Below are 15,348 nucleotides of genomic sequence, written 5' to 3'. Positions count from 1 at the left end.
GTTTTAACATTTTACTAGATACACATACCCAAATTTCCTACAATACTCTTATTTAAAATACACAACTTATTCATTAAATGCACATATTTTCTAGATCTGCTACTCAATTTATTAAAAGAAAATTCACATTAGCTAGTGAGATCTCTTGCGTCACGAGGGCACCGATTTTGCTTGAGATCTCTCATTGAGTTAGATCAATGGCAAGCAAACTGAAAGAGTATATATATAATTATATATAGCACCATCCCAAGTTCTAGTTTGGTGTTCAAACGTAAATTCTTTTAAACGACCTAGCATGTGTGAACAGTAAAAAATAAATTTTCCAACTACAATTTGTACTATCTAATCAAATAACAAATCCTAAAATCTAAATTTTATAGTAGATCAATTTTAATCAAAGATAGAGAAGTCATACCTCGCTTAGGGGTTGAGAAATACCACTGGAATCCATTACGTACGTTGTCTTTAGTTTTTGCTTGAAACTATGGATGTCGCTAGCTATTTCTGATTGTGGCTTTGTATCTTTACATACGTTGTTCTCGTAGAGGAGAATAATAGTCTTAAGCGAGATATTATTTTTTTTTAACTAGGTTTCCTTACTTTTGATATAAATGTCTCTTTTCGTAATTTTATGTACGTACTGATGAAGGATAAAGTGTAGAGACAAAGAGATAGCAAGAGAATCATCATCTTATTCATTGATAGGAGCCCTTTATATAGGGAATTACACAATACCAATATGGTAAGGATATGAATACATAGATCTAGTCTAACTACATATCCTATTGGCATAAGGCCAAGACACACATAGAGAATATCCTAGAACACATACAAAGTCTTATGTAATTTGTATAAAAAAATGATGTGTATCTAATATTTAGAGATGTGTTAATAAAATTTCTCTAATATAATACTTTGCAAGCGGTCATTGTAGAAGAAAAGGTTGAAATATATGCCACGTCAAAGAAAATGATACAGGTAATTAAGCACATTTAGACCATCTCAGCTAGCTATCCTGTTGAAATAATAGGGTTCACCGTGAGGCTTTGAGAGCTCTTTAACATTGTAAATGTTGGTTGCTCTCTTAATAAAACTTCTCTCTCTTAAAAAAAGAAAAAGAAAAAAACAGCAGGAATTCTCTTTTGTTATGTATATCTTTGGCTTAACTAGTTGGTGGATTTGGAAATGGATCCAGGTATCCTTGTGCAACGTACGATGTGCTGAATGGAAAACAAAGCTTTCACAAGTAAGGGGCAACACCAAACCAACCACAATGACAGCTGCAAAGATGACTGGGTGTTGTTTGGGGGCGGTCATGTGTTGAGTCCAGAAAATGGCCTTTTAGGTGCATTATCGGTTCCTATTCCTTGCCCGCTTAATCCAAATGCTACTGAAGCACTTGCTTAATTTATGGCATGGACTCGAGCTCTGCAAGATATTGGGGCAACGAAGGATTGTAGTAAGAGGTGCAGTGGACGCCCTCAATGTGCTCGATGGATTGAATTGGCTGGGATTTTAGTGAAATAGGAGGAGTACTTGTTGCACTCAGATTAACAATGAGTTAGTTTGAGATGGTCTCATGGATGATCAGAAATTATGATTGAGATCATCAGATTCTTTCTTGTGATTTGTATGAGAAACTATGCTCCTAGTTAATGGCCGTAGTAGTGAATTCAGCTAAATAAGTAAATATAGAGCAAAGACCGATAGGGGGCTTTGAAGAAGATTGCAACATTGTCTTCTTCATCGTGCAGGCAGCAGATAAAAGAAGCCTTATTTTGCTAATCTGTTTCCTGTACGATTATATCAGGTGATGAAGCCACTGTCCTGTAGTCAGTAGTCCCCAACTCTGGAAATCCGTTCCATCCTGATAGCCCTACTGTCTAAGGTGACTATGCGTTCTCTCAATTATAATTAGATCAGCTGTGTGCGGAACCATCTTGCACCAATTAACTTTCTAAATGATTACATACCCTTCATCTACAGTTCTACATCATTTTATCTCAACCCCATCATAACCTGTCTTTTACCAAGTACATTGTTCCATTTGCCACTATCATATTCCTCAAATTGAATATTGGCCATTCTCTCCTGAATTGCCAATGCTTCCCTACCTTCTTTTGCTGCCTAATAAGATCATATATAGCCATTGAAAATGATGCTCCAGGACTCCCCTGCAGCCTAAATGGCCGTGGTCTACAGCTAGTATTCCTACCAGCCTTCTAGGTGTAACTGTGTACATCTTTCTGGTTCAGTTCATCTTTAGCTCACAAATGGCAGATCGATGCAGTGCATGAACTAGCATGCAAAGAAGCAGGATCAGTTAGTTAAATGTTATGTTCGTCAGCTGACTGTTCTTTGCCGACAAGTCTACAACAGGGCTGCAGAGTTTTATATTGGATAAATGTTAATATGTTAGTAGCATTTTGGAATATCTCCACTCTATCTCACCCTCCTTACCAAAAAACTGGAAGTAAAATCTGTCAGCAGCTTAACTCACCTCATTGGCATTTGGCAGTGAAGGAAATGAAGCGGCACAGCAAGAGACCACTCCTCACCCTCAGACATTATTAGGCGGAATAAACAAGAAGAAAGAAAAAAAAAAAAGTTAAGAAAGTAGCCTGGAGTCCAGAAGCAATGCTGCAAATTAATAAGAGATGATAGGGAAGGGAGAGAGAGTCCATCAGTAATTATTTTGATCAATCAACCTGGTGTAAAAAATATCATCATATTATTCCCTAAATCCTCCACATGTACGCAAGTAATGCAACACTAAGTCATGAGGTGCTTGTGTTTCTTTTGTTCATGTGCAAATATTGCTTTTTACCCCGATTTAAAAATCCCAAACCAAGAGAGCTGCATCAGACTCTGAGTTTATATATGTATTTTATGCTTTACACAATTACACCAGTTGGATTATCTTTTTTAGCACAAATATGTACTGCAAACTGAAGCAACAATATACTTCAACAAAGTACAATATCAACAAAAATTAAGATGCAAAATTGAGGAAAAAGAATAATTTCCTATTTCACATTTGCAGGATGTAACATATATATACACAGCTCTGAATATCCTACTCACTACAAAAAAATAAGCAAGCACATCTATCTAACACATGGAAATGCTCAAGTATGTTCCTGCAATTCAACAACTAATTACTATACACACCATGCCCACAACTCACCAGCAGTCACCACCATTGATGTACAAGAACTCCAGCCGCTCTGAGCTTATTGAACAGCTCCAAGCACTGATCATAACTCCTCTTGAACTTGGCACTGCGCTGACCGCGGCAGCACCTCTGCCACCTGTTGTAATGACATTCCATAAACACCTCATCAATCAAGCAAATTGCTCCACTCTCAATCAACCTAGGAACCAAATAAAACTCACTCCCTTCCACATCTATCCTCACCACCACTAAATCGCTCCCCGAAACACTCCTCTTCAACCACTCCACAAAATCAATCCCCTTTATCTTATCCACCTCCTCCCCATAACTCGAAGAGCTTCTCACATTGTGATTAATCCTCCCAACTCCTCCAGCCACCTCCACGTCTTTCGAACCCGAATCCCTCGTAATCTCAAAGAACAGCGTCTCATTCCTCACCCAAGCTGCATAAGGCACAAGACTAACCCCTTCCTTATCTCTATACTCCTCATGAAAAACCCTATTAGCCTCCATTGCATAAACCTCAAAGCTCTTGCCCTGTTTTGGGTACTGCTTCTTGAACCAGCTCCCTATACTAGACCCATATCCACGAGCTCCAACATCAATGTAAACATACCTCTGCTTAAAGCTGATGTCCGCCATTGAAGTCAAGTACTTGACCTTCTTCAAGCTTCTCTTCCTTGCAACCCACGGCTTCAGTGGCTCCTGCTCTATCAAGGCCTCTGCTTTTTGCACCAATTCCCGTTTATACCCCGGGATTTCACAGTTCTTACTGGAATTGCCATTAAGCCCCAAATTTCTAGGGTTTTGAAATTGCGTCTTTTTTCTCAGCACGACTTCCCGAACCGACGTCGTATCGACGCCGTCGACGTCGCGGGTGCGGATGAGGCGGCAGCAGTTGAACAAATCAAGAAGGGAATGGAAGCTGTAGTTGTCTTTCGCGAAGATCTGGGCCACGAAGAACCCGCCCGGTTTGAGGGTCCGGCAGACCTCGGCCGCGAAATCCGCGGGTCGACCCGACCGGTCCAGTGACCCGTTGGCGGAGAATTCGAAGTCGAAGGTGGCTTCATCGAACGGCTGGAGGTGCGGGGCCCCGGGGACGATCAACGGCGGAGAAGCGGTGTTGGCGGAGATTCCAATCGAGTAAACGACGCCGTTTTCTTTAAGCGCGAGCACGTCCTCTCCGGCGCGTGTGCCCACGCAGAGGGCCCGAGAATTGGGGGAGAGGAAGCCCTCGGCGATGAGTTCTTGGAAGATTGCGGAGTAGTAATCCACTGTTCGGCGCCACTTCTTGGTCGTCCAGAGGTCGGGGACACGTGGAAGTACGGCGCCCGAAACGGCGGCGTTTTGTGGGACTACGCGGCTGTGGAGTCTGAAGGTGTCGGGGAAGAAGCAGAAGTCGTTGTAGCCGCAGGACTCGCCGGCGAGGGTGATGACGTAGGCGAAGCGGACGGCGAGGACGAGGACGGCGAAGGTGAGGAGGCGGGCGAGGGAGGTTCTTAGCTGGTTGGGTTTTAGTTTCGGAGAATCCATCAAGAAGAGAACCAGAGAATTCCAAGAAGAAGATTGTGAAGGAGAAACCAAAAAATGAGAGGGAAAGTCTCGGAGGGAAAATCGAGGTTGTTGTTGAACAAGTGGCTGATGGCTATTTGCTAGTAGTATATAGCCGTTGCGGTATGGCCTGGTGGAGCTGGCCTGCTTATGTATGGGCTTGATGGGCCTGGCTGAAACTTCGGCTTTGGACTTGCTTCTTTCTCTTTCTACTACTGAGATCTCAAAGGTAAAGATGAATTTTATTTTACACAACTTTGTGTTGATGGTGTTTTCAGATGGGAGAAAGAATGATAGACAACTGTTTTTCTTTGAGGAATAGAGAAATGCACTGGTTTACAATCATCTATACAATGATTGTAGGCTTGATTTATCACGCGTTTAACTAAAGTTGTTTACAACAGTCCCCTTGAAAAAAATTTATAAAAAAAATTGTTTACAACAGAAAGTCTAAAAACGATCGAGATATTGCTGTGTGATTAACATGACCAAACATATTTTCAAGTTACTAAAATGTTTTATTGTTTTAGTTCAATTAGTGACCGATCTAATTTTCACGATAATAAAAGATTAAAGCAACTATAACGACATAGAGCTACAACCCGACATGATCGATGTCACATATTTTAGCATCACACTAAAAGATCCTTTTAAACGATTTGATCCTAATCCCTGACAAAACGGATAATGTTCCTTTCTATCCAAGATTTTCATCATGTGTATGAAATCCTATAGGTTACACATGAAATAGCAAAGATTAGAAACGTGAGTCGCTTGTGTTTTAATATGAAAATTCCCCTTTACCATATAGAAGAGAGAAGAGGACAAACATAGCTTATCTATGAACAACATAGTCGACACCAATAGATAAGAGGAGAAATTAAACAAAAGGGAACAAGGAGCCGTAAGAATATTGATTAACAAATCGTCAATTAATAGAAAAATAGATCAAGAAACACCCACACAAGTAGATAGTGATTGCTTGGTCGGTTTGATGTTGGCCAGGCATCAAGGTCCCATTCCGCCCTCAATTTTTTGTTCCATACGGTGCCGTATGGCTCACGCCATTATCCTAGCATATTAGATTAAAACTAAATCTAGATATCTACTAAGATTTAGTTTATTTACTTTGTTTCATCTTCTTCAGTGGATCATGTAACGTCTCAAGATTATAAGGCAAGGTTATGGTATAGCTTAGCACCAACTAGTTCCAACAACGTTTCATTTCTACGTTTGCGGAATTCCCTTACATTACTAATGATCTTCTCATTTTTAACTTATGTACAGACAAAACCAGAAGAAAACTTCAACATAAATGCGATCAGACTAGCAACAATGCATCGTATTTCATTATAACTTAAACGGAAAGTATGTTTGAGTGAACTAGTACAAAATAACCTCTTAAAAGCATTTTAAATTTTACGAAATGTAATCATCTGGCCTTTTGAATTAAATTTTCGGCTTCATAAATCAATACCGTGAACAAAATACTCTTGATCGAATACTGATACTAACCATCTACCCTTATATATAAAAAACAAAAAAAACAAAAAGAAAAAAACAATGAAAAGAAAAAGGGTAACAGAATGAACAAGAAATGGCTATCACCATCAATGGACCAAGACCAAATACGATGAATGTAGCTTCATGTAAGTGGGCTCCACAAAGAGACCAACCACCCCAGAAGAGTCCATGTGTGAAGAAAATAAAAAAATAAAAAAATAAATAAAAATGAACAATGAAAAATACACATTTGACCTTGACCAACTTGGGCACTAAGTAATGTAATCTCCAGCTCCACACATATGACCCGTTCAACCTTTACATGTTGTAAGGGATGACGATTGCATATATATCCCAACAGCTTCCAGAATTTGATGACATAAAAAGCACTATAGAATACAAACTTTGGATCCAAATTTCACTACAGATGTAACATATGGGGTTACAAAAACAATGAAAAAATAAGCCATTTGAGAAACTTCTTTTATGACATACAATTTTTTGAATATACAGAAAGCAATCCCTGTAAAAACAAAGAATATACAGAACATAACAAATTAATGAACAAAAGGCAATGAATGGAATGAACCTGACTGACTGTGTGTGTGCTTATTGTATCGAGTTTTGACCTCCTTTCTAAACTCTAAATCTTTCCAAAACTACGCAGCTGATGTAGATTGCAGAGTTATCAACATAGCAACGACTCGAAGAATGCATCATCTCTCGGCTCATCCTTGGTTTTAGAAAACATGTTGTTGTCATTGAGCTGTGTTTGGTTCATGTATGACCCCATGGAGTTCTCAAACCCTGCAAATCCGTAACTTCCTGGACTCTGCAACATCTCGAGAGTAAAGGGTGCTTGCCCTTCTGATGTCGGTAGCCTTAGATTTTGAATAGGGTTGTTGTTAGCAGCATTGTTAGTACTGTGATGGGTCATAGGCCTCATTGCTGGGGCTACATTGTGGTGGTTGTTCATGTTGTTGTTGTTGTTGGTATTGTTGCTTGGTAAAGGCCTGTTGGCAGAGCCACTGCCACGAGCTGCAGGAACATCGTGGTTGTGCTTCCCTTCGTAGGTTGTGATCACTGCTCTAAGATCATGTGAAGCTCGCTCTACGTGCTTCCTCACTGGACAGCCTGGATTTGTGCACTTGTAGTAGCTCCTGCAATGATACAAAAAAACGACAATCCACTTTAGCAAACAAGGATTTCAGTATGTTCGTAAATTATAACTCTTGGACTCTATTTTATGTCTGCAACTTTTGAAAGAACTCAATATGATCAAATACAACGTATAAAGTAACAGTACTTCCCAGCAAAGAACTCTTTAAATGAATGTGTCTTATCAACAAGAAAAGAACCCACTTAATTTTCCATGAAAGGAGTTTGGGGCATGAGAGTCTGATATAGAAAAGGTCTACTTCCTTTACTTCAATAATCTTATTGAACTCTAAAAGCAATCTATTTTTCAAAAAGTTTTGAAGAGGATCATTATTAAAGGGAGAAATTGACCTTGGATTTGGGTTGCCCTTTACTACTTTCTGACCATACTTCCTCCACCTATACCCATCATCAAGAATATCAATGTCACTAGTTGTTTGAACTACAACTCTTGGTTCTCTTACTGTTCTACTTCCAGGGGCTGATATACATTCATTGTCACCTTCTTTTTTCCTGTACATAAAATGAAAATCAAGACCTATTAATCACACAAAATCACCCAAATGACTGATGGATGTACAAAAAAAAATTAATGATTGAACTAAGCAAACTGGAAACTTACCATCTTTTGGCATTAGGCTCATCTTCATCATACTCATCCCCTCCTCCTGACTTGCTTCTCTGAGAGCTCTGATCAAACTCATCATCTCCCAGTGAAAGGGATGAATTCTCTGGTGTACCAATGGAGTTATCCATTTGTGAATTCCCATGAGAGCCGAAAGAATGATCCGGGATGTCATTGGTGGTTTGACTTGAAACCTGAACGGCATGGGTAGAAGCCGCTGATGAACCTGACCTTCTAGTATTCTGTGGCTTGGGATGGTTATGATTACCCTTGTAAACTATCTCGGTGATTTGTCCATCCAAAGACCTCTCAACCTTTTTCTTGGTTGGGCAATTCGGATAAGTACACTTGTAATAGCTTCGCGGATTTTCGCTTCCCTTCACTTGTTTCTGGCCATATTTCCTCCAATTGAACCCATCATCTGATCTCTTGTTCAAGCACTGATGAGACTGGAGCTGGGTGTTGTTGTTGTTGTTGTTGTTGCCGGTGGTGTTGGTGTTATTGTAGTTGCTGTACTGATCTGATTGGAAACCACCATTGCTGTTGGCCTGAACATTATTGCCTTGCATATTGGTGGCCATTTCAGAAGAGAAGCTCTGCACTGAAGAACCATACTCAGGTTTCACCATACTCTTCCCTGAAGAAAACTCATCTTGTTTGGAAGGACCTAGATAGTTATTCCATGCCTGTTCTTGAGCCTGGAAGAAACACATTTACATTAGCCAAAAACAACCAAGTCGAAAAAGAAAACGAAAAACAGAGGAGATATATGAGTAATTTCATCAATACACATTACATACAGTCTGAATTGAGCTGTTTGAGGATTGGAAAATTGCTGATGATGAAGTTGGAGGGGGCCTGGTTTGGGTTTGGAAAGAGAAATCAGAGTAGTTCTTGTGCTCCTTTTTAACACTCTGGCTGTTGTTGTTATTGTTGTTGTTAGTGCCAGAACCAGAATTGGTTCTCCAATTAAAGGCTTGAGCTGCAAAACTCCCAGTAGTTGGAGATGGAAGAATCTGCCCATAATAACAAGACCACAGCCACAAAAATGGAAAATCTCATCAGTACAAAAATCATAGAACAAACAAAATTTCAGAAACATATATGGTAAGATTCAATCCCCGACAAAATTAGTCCCCAATAAATCAGCCTACTAAACACAAAAGACCTCCCATTTTTAGCATACTCAAAAACAGGTAAACTTTGACTTTACTATGAACCAAAACCTATATCATATGGTCCCAAACCAAAATCATACAACAACAAATATGTTCAACAACCAACTCTTAGTCCGGAAATGAAACAGTACAATTTTCAAAGATTGATTCTACCCACGTTGGAGGAGCTGAGAAGTACAGGAGAGTCGAGAAGCTCGGCAGGGCTCATCCCAGGCGGGATTGCGAAGTAGGAAGAGGGAGAGACCGAGGGAGGCGAAATGGGGAGCTGGGGAGGCGGGAGTGACTTGAACTTGGGGACACCTGACCCGGTCCGCTCCGCAATACGGTCGGATAGCCCGTGCCCGGAGTATCGGGTTATTGGGTTTGTGGGTTCGGCGCCGGAGGATAGGAGGTCGGAGAAGGAGGTGTTCATGAAGGGGTGAGTGGAGAAGGTGAAGTTGCTGGGGTGGGAATTCGCTGAGGTGTCTAGACTCCCGGAAGAGGAAGCCATGAAAATGGAAAAAGAGAGAGAGGTGGGTTTAGTAAAAGAGAGAGCTCGGGGCTGAAACTATGAATTTATAAGAGAGAGAGAGAGAGAGAGAGAGAGGAGCAGCATGAGGAAGAAGAAGAAGAGGGTCACGTATGGCACAAGCTAGGCTCTTTTTTCTCTATTGCTGTGTTTCTTTGTATTGTGGAGCTTTCTGAGAAGCTGGGGCTCCCTGGGGGGAGGTTTGACCGTTGAATATATTTTTGTGCTATTTTTTTTTTCATTTACAAAGAGCTTTTTTGTTAAATAAAAAAGGTACAGATTTTTTGGTAAGGGATTGATTTTGGCTGGTCAAAGCTCGTGGGTTTGACTGTTTGGCGGCTAAGGCTTGGTTTCATTTGTGTGTCTAGGTTTTTCATATGATGGAATGATATCCAACTTATCAACTAATCCATATCTGCAAGGCAAAATTGGATTTGTATAATCAAGATAAGACCTAGTTGAAATTAAACTCTTTTTGTGTTTTGAATTTAGGATAGTTTGTTTTTATGTTCAGTTATTGAGTGTTTGAGTTATAGACATCTTTTCAGGAAAATAATGTTGTAATTATAGAGGTGTTATATAATGCTAGTACTTCATTTGTTATCTGTTAATGTACATGCACTACCTTCATTCTTGGTCTTCTCTCAATCATGATTCATGCCTAATTAGTTGATTTTTCTACTCTTTTTCATATGTTATTATTGGTAACTTTCTTTTCCCTTCAAAATTTCAAACATTGGCAATATCATGAAGGAAAATGATTCTTGGCCGGCCTTAATAAGGCCTAAAATTTGTGGCCTTAATCTTAACTGTCATACTATGTTACTTAGACACATTAGACACATCTATCATTAATTAAAAAGATTTTGTCATATCATTCTTAAGCAAAAAAAGTAATGTGTTATCCTTCTCAAATCTAAATGGTTCTAAATTATTTTGTTTTTTTATTAAGAAAGAAATGATTATTATGTCTTTTTTTTCTATAAAAGTATATATTGCTATGTTACTTAGACACATCACTAATTAAAAAAATTTTGTCATGTCATTCTTAAGCAAAAAAGTAATGTTATCCTTCTCAAATCTAAACGGTTCTAATTAAATTATTTTGTTTTTTATTAAGAAAGAAATGATTATTATGTCTTTTCTTTTCTATAAAAAGTATATATTTCTAGTCTTTTCTCTATTTTAATTTTCATCACTATAATGTTGCCTAGAATAAACACCAAAATATAAATGAAAATACATATATTTTTGATAGTATATATACTTGTTCAAAATGTGAGTTCATACGAATATATATAGATCGATTACATATAATTTGTCCAAGAAAAAACAATTTCATCCAATATAAAAATTTACATATATATAATTCGTCCAAGATAAAGTTTATATATATAAAGTTTTTTTTATGTTTTTTTTTATTTTTAAATTCGATAGAGAATATGACATATATATGATATTGTAATTAATTTTAACCCGTAAAATAATATAAAAAATGATAAGTTAAAATTCTAGAACTAGATTTAGATTGACAAAAGATAGGAAAGAAATTTTAATAAATTTATGGTATAAAGGCTTCATTTGGTATGTTTACTAACTAGATCATTATTAAGAAACTATTCCATATTGGTTTGTATCAACCATTAATTGTTAGGGTTAAAATTGTCTTACTCAAAAATAACTTGGTGTGATTTTTAAAATTGATGAAAAGTGTGTAGGGATTAAGAGCATCTTTAGTAATACTAGCCATTTTAAAGTTAAATTTTAGTCAAATTAGCTAAAATGTTATTTTAGCTAGCCACTTTAGAAATGTGACTATATTAATGCTCTCTATTTTAGCTAGCATTGCATCAATATTATTCTTCAAATAGAAATAGTTTAAATATATTTATATATCACATAAAATATTTTACAAGGAATGCATTAAATTATAGCTAACCTCATCTGAGTTATCTCGCTAGCTAAATATAGATAGCTAGCGAGACAGCTAAAAGTCATAAAAGCTTAAGTTTGGCTAGTCTGCTGGAGCTCCTAAAACATCTAAAAAAGGTAAACACGCTCTGTAAAATAGCTAAAGAGTTAAAGTAAAGAATCTGTTAAAGATGCTTTAAAGTCATCAATCTCATGTCTCATTAAGGCCCTCTAACGCGCACTAACCTATCATGAATAGTTGTCCTACTAAACTAATATCTAACTAATGTCTCTTTAGGTTAGAAATCAAAAGCTAAAATTTTTTGTTATCATGTACATAACTCAAATACTATAATTAATCTTTTATGATCAAACTCACAACCTCTCACTTACTAAGGGGAGACTATGTCGTTATACCAAATGATACTGGGCTAAAAAAGCTACAATTGATGAGAAGATTCAAATAAGCTACATTTTTCGACAATGGCTAACTAAGAAGTAAGAAAATAAAACTATATTTTATCATTCAATAGGGATACGTAGGTCACCAATAATAGTTAACCAAGAGGAATTCTAACAAACCCAAGGAACTGCGGATAGATCATTTATGTTTTTTTTAGGAAACAATTATATATTATATATAATCCAACATTACAATCATGAAATTTCGTTAGTGGAAATAAAATTCTCGCTCTTCTATCTAAACCAACGATTACAATGAATAAGAACTGAAAAATGTTCAATCATAACCTAACATATTTCAGAAGCCTCGATACATTCTTACAATCAATCTCAAGAAGAATTAACTATTCTAAATACTATATGTCAAAACTACATAATTTTTGAGTTGCCCATTTTTTAAAACTTCTCTTGCACCCTAAGTTTACAGTAATACGAACGAGATATAAAGACTAAATCGTGGAAAATGTTGCTAGTGTCGGCATCATGAGCTTTATCTTTGAGGCTGGCAAGTGGCAAAGGGTATGGTGGGATATTTATTAAAGATCTAGCTAACAATACATATCATCTAGAAGATGCATGACACTCCTCATCCTGGTATATATTTGCCGTCTTAAAAGGACATATGCATTTCCCATCTAGAACTGATTGAGCATCTAAATCCTTTGTGGATAAATAAATACCCCGTACGTGGGAATGTGAGACCAAGTCTTATAGCGCTCGCGCAGAAGACACAAAATGAGGTTGCACATTCTTCTTCGAAACCATGCAATACGTTCAAACTGCTCAATCTCTAACGATTCTAATGCTTACTAGTTTTCAAATGAGCGTCATAGACAGCGAGCGTATGGACGCTTGTAACGAGCCCAACTCATTATAACTTGTTATGATAATCTAACTTCATATGTAGTTAAATTCTTGAGTGAATTATCTAGTTAGAGTCTCTATGCAAGCGACGATGAAATTAGCTAAAGTAGCCGATCGAAAATTTAGAAGTAAAACTGTTCATTTTTCTATATTGTTTTGTGATGATTCAATAATCAAATGAATAGCTTGCAATTCAATAAGCGGATTGAAGAGTTTCTCTTTTGGCAAGATGAATAGGAATCAGGGAAAGCTAACAAGGCAGTACTTTCTAGTATGATAATCTACTTAATTCGGGGGTTCTACATGCATTAGTTAGTTTTACCTTTTCTACGTTAGTTGTCTCCTATTAAGCGTAGAGGCTAAGCTAAATTCAGTAAGTCGTATGCAAGTTCACACATAATATTACCAAACACTTAATCGTTTGACCTAGTAAACCAAGGAAATTAAGTAATGAAACATAGCTCATGAATTCCATCAACTTTCTTCATCTTTGACCTCATATACATTTTAATGTGTTAATTGGTATCTTTCATTTGTACGTGTGAGTTCCTACTAAATTAAGTTGCTATCTAAACTCAGTCTGGGTAGGTTTTGTACGGGTAGGTTTTTTCGGTTCAGAGACTAATCTGCATCAAGTTTTTGTCCAATTGTTAAGTATAAAGTGAAAGGTAATGTAAAAAAAGTTGAATCATGAACATAGATGGTTTAAAATAGAGAGAAATTTTGCAACAATAATAGGTAAACAAATTATTGTTGATAATGTAGTAAAAGCTAGCTAGCTACTTAACTATATAACTAAACTGTGAGGTCAGTTATTGCCAAAAAAATTAAAAAAATATTGTGAGGTCAGTTGTGAAGAATCAAAATCAACGTTCTTCAACTTTGACCTTAAAATATAACACCCTTAAATGGTTGGTAGCTAGAAATGGTATTATTCATGATTTGTATGAAATGGTGCACTGGTTTAATTTAACTATTAAAGAGCTCAGTCGCACATATAGTGAATCAAACAGCAACCGATCCGAGTCTAATATTTCAAAAGTTCACTGATATATATTATCAGTAAACACTAAGCACAAGAAATGGTTTCACCAGCTGGCTAAAGAAAGAAAATTGACAGTCAAATTATTGTTAGTGATAGATGATGAACTTAGGCCTCGTTGGTTTCGCGGAAAGTAGGCAGCATGATAGGAAAATTGTTACTTTCTAACGTTTAGGAAAACTAAAAGAAATGAAAGACTTTCTTGATTGAAGATAAAATATGGAGCAAAGTGGCTCCTTCCAAAATCCAATGGAACCACTTTCATTCTTTCTTTCCCTGTATTTATTACGCACATAATAATATTTTATTATATTTTTTAAGAACTTTTTCAATGATTTTCTTTGCGTTACCAAACACCGAAATGAAAACTTCTTTTGAAATTTCATTCCCGTTCACTTTCCCTTCCCATGAGAGAATAATGAACTACTTTCTTTTCAGTAAACCAAATGAGGCCTTAGAGCATCTCCAACAACTTCCCTAAAATTTCTTTAAAATAGGGAAACAAAAGCCAAAATTTCCAAAAAAGTTATGTTCTAACAGTTTCTCTATTTTTGAGATTTCGACATTTATTATAACTATAAAATATGTTACATCATTATTAAATAAAAAAATTATATATTTTATTGTAACAATAAAATACTTTATAAAATATTTTATATTTGTAAACTTTTCGTTGAAACACGTGAAAAATTTAATTTTAAGGAAGGAAAGTTTGCTGCAAATTTGAGGAATGAATCAGTCTCTTTCTTCTCCATCCCCATTTTAGGGAATGAGATTTGGAAGCTGTTGGACCCAAAACAGGCTCAATATTCCCTAAAATTGAGAAAGAGATGTGAAATTCACACTCCCCAGATTGTAATCCATACACCCACTGTTTATTTTTAGTCATCATTTTCATAAGAAGACAAAAATTAAGTCACTAAAGACAAAATTTAAGTTACCACAAATCACAAATGGAAAGTGGGAGTGTAGATTACAATGTGAGGAGTATAGATTTCACTTCCCTTAAAAAATAGAAGAATCTGTTGGAGATATGCTCCGAGCTCTCTTCATCTTTGACCTTATATCTTATAATGAATGAGTTTGGCAGCTCAATATATATATATATATATATATATGGATGATCTAAAGAGGACCTCCTTACTTTAAGAATTTGAGGATTTCTACTATTTTACATTAGTATATGACTTCTTTTAACGATCTCAACCGTTGATCCTCTTGATTCATATGCAAAAAACAAGTCTACAAAATTTCAACTAATTCCATAATCATTTGGTCATTCAAATTGATGTAAACAATTATAGGCCGTTAGATAAAATTAAAACGAATATTGTGCTAATTAAATGGTTAAACGTTTTTCATTTTGGCTAA

At 36.7% G+C, this 15,348-nt stretch overlaps 2 protein-coding genes across 2 annotated transcripts; both read right to left on the bottom strand.

Moving 5' to 3' along the window:
- Window positions 1-3,193: 3,193 nt before the first annotated feature.
- On the bottom strand, window positions 3,194-4,708 carry LOC101312240. The gene has a single exon (XM_004295996.1). The coding sequence runs from the start codon at window positions 4,706-4,708 to the stop codon at window positions 3,194-3,196; it is 1,515 nt and encodes a 504-aa protein (XP_004296044.1).
- A 1,581-nt stretch (window positions 4,709-6,289) lies between these two features.
- Window positions 6,290-9,680, bottom strand: LOC101305151 (probable WRKY transcription factor 33-like). The gene is made up of 5 exons (XM_004294710.1): window positions 9,348-9,680; window positions 8,813-9,028; window positions 8,010-8,710; window positions 7,739-7,900; window positions 6,290-7,389 (listed from the first exon to the last, which is right to left on the bottom strand). Exons 1-5 carry the CDS (start codon window positions 9,678-9,680, stop codon window positions 6,918-6,920), a joined length of 1,884 nt encoding a protein of 627 aa, XP_004294758.1. The 3' UTR covers window positions 6,290-6,917.
- Window positions 9,681-15,348: the final 5,668 nt, after the last annotated feature.

The sequence above is a fragment of the Fragaria vesca genome, linkage group LG3, assembly GCF_000184155.1.
Source record: "Fragaria vesca subsp. vesca linkage group LG3, FraVesHawaii_1.0, whole genome shotgun sequence".
Classification (NCBI taxonomy): domain Eukaryota; kingdom Viridiplantae; phylum Streptophyta; class Magnoliopsida; order Rosales; family Rosaceae; genus Fragaria; species Fragaria vesca.
Note: the sequence above shows the minus strand (reverse complement) of the source record. Positions and strands in the feature narration are given on the sequence as shown.

What these genes read in the sequence shown, in the direction of transcription:
- LOC101312240 (XM_004295996.1), bottom strand. Translation starts at nt 4,708, where the DNA reads ATGGATTCTCCGAAACTAAAACCCAACCAGCTAAGAACCTCCCTCGCC.
- LOC101305151 (XM_004294710.1), bottom strand. Translation starts at nt 9,680, where the DNA reads ATGGCTTCCTCTTCCGGGAGTCTAGACACCTCAGCGAATTCCCACCCC. An exon ending in CAAACAGCTCAATTCAGACT is followed by an intron (nt 8,711 to 8,812) that starts GTATGTAATGTG and finishes TGTTTCTTCCAG; the next exon opens with GCTCAAGAACAGGCATGGAA. An exon ending in GAGCCTAATGCCAAAAGATG is followed by an intron (nt 7,901 to 8,009) that starts GTAAGTTTCCAG and finishes TTTTATGTACAG; the next exon opens with GAAAAAAGAAGGTGACAATG.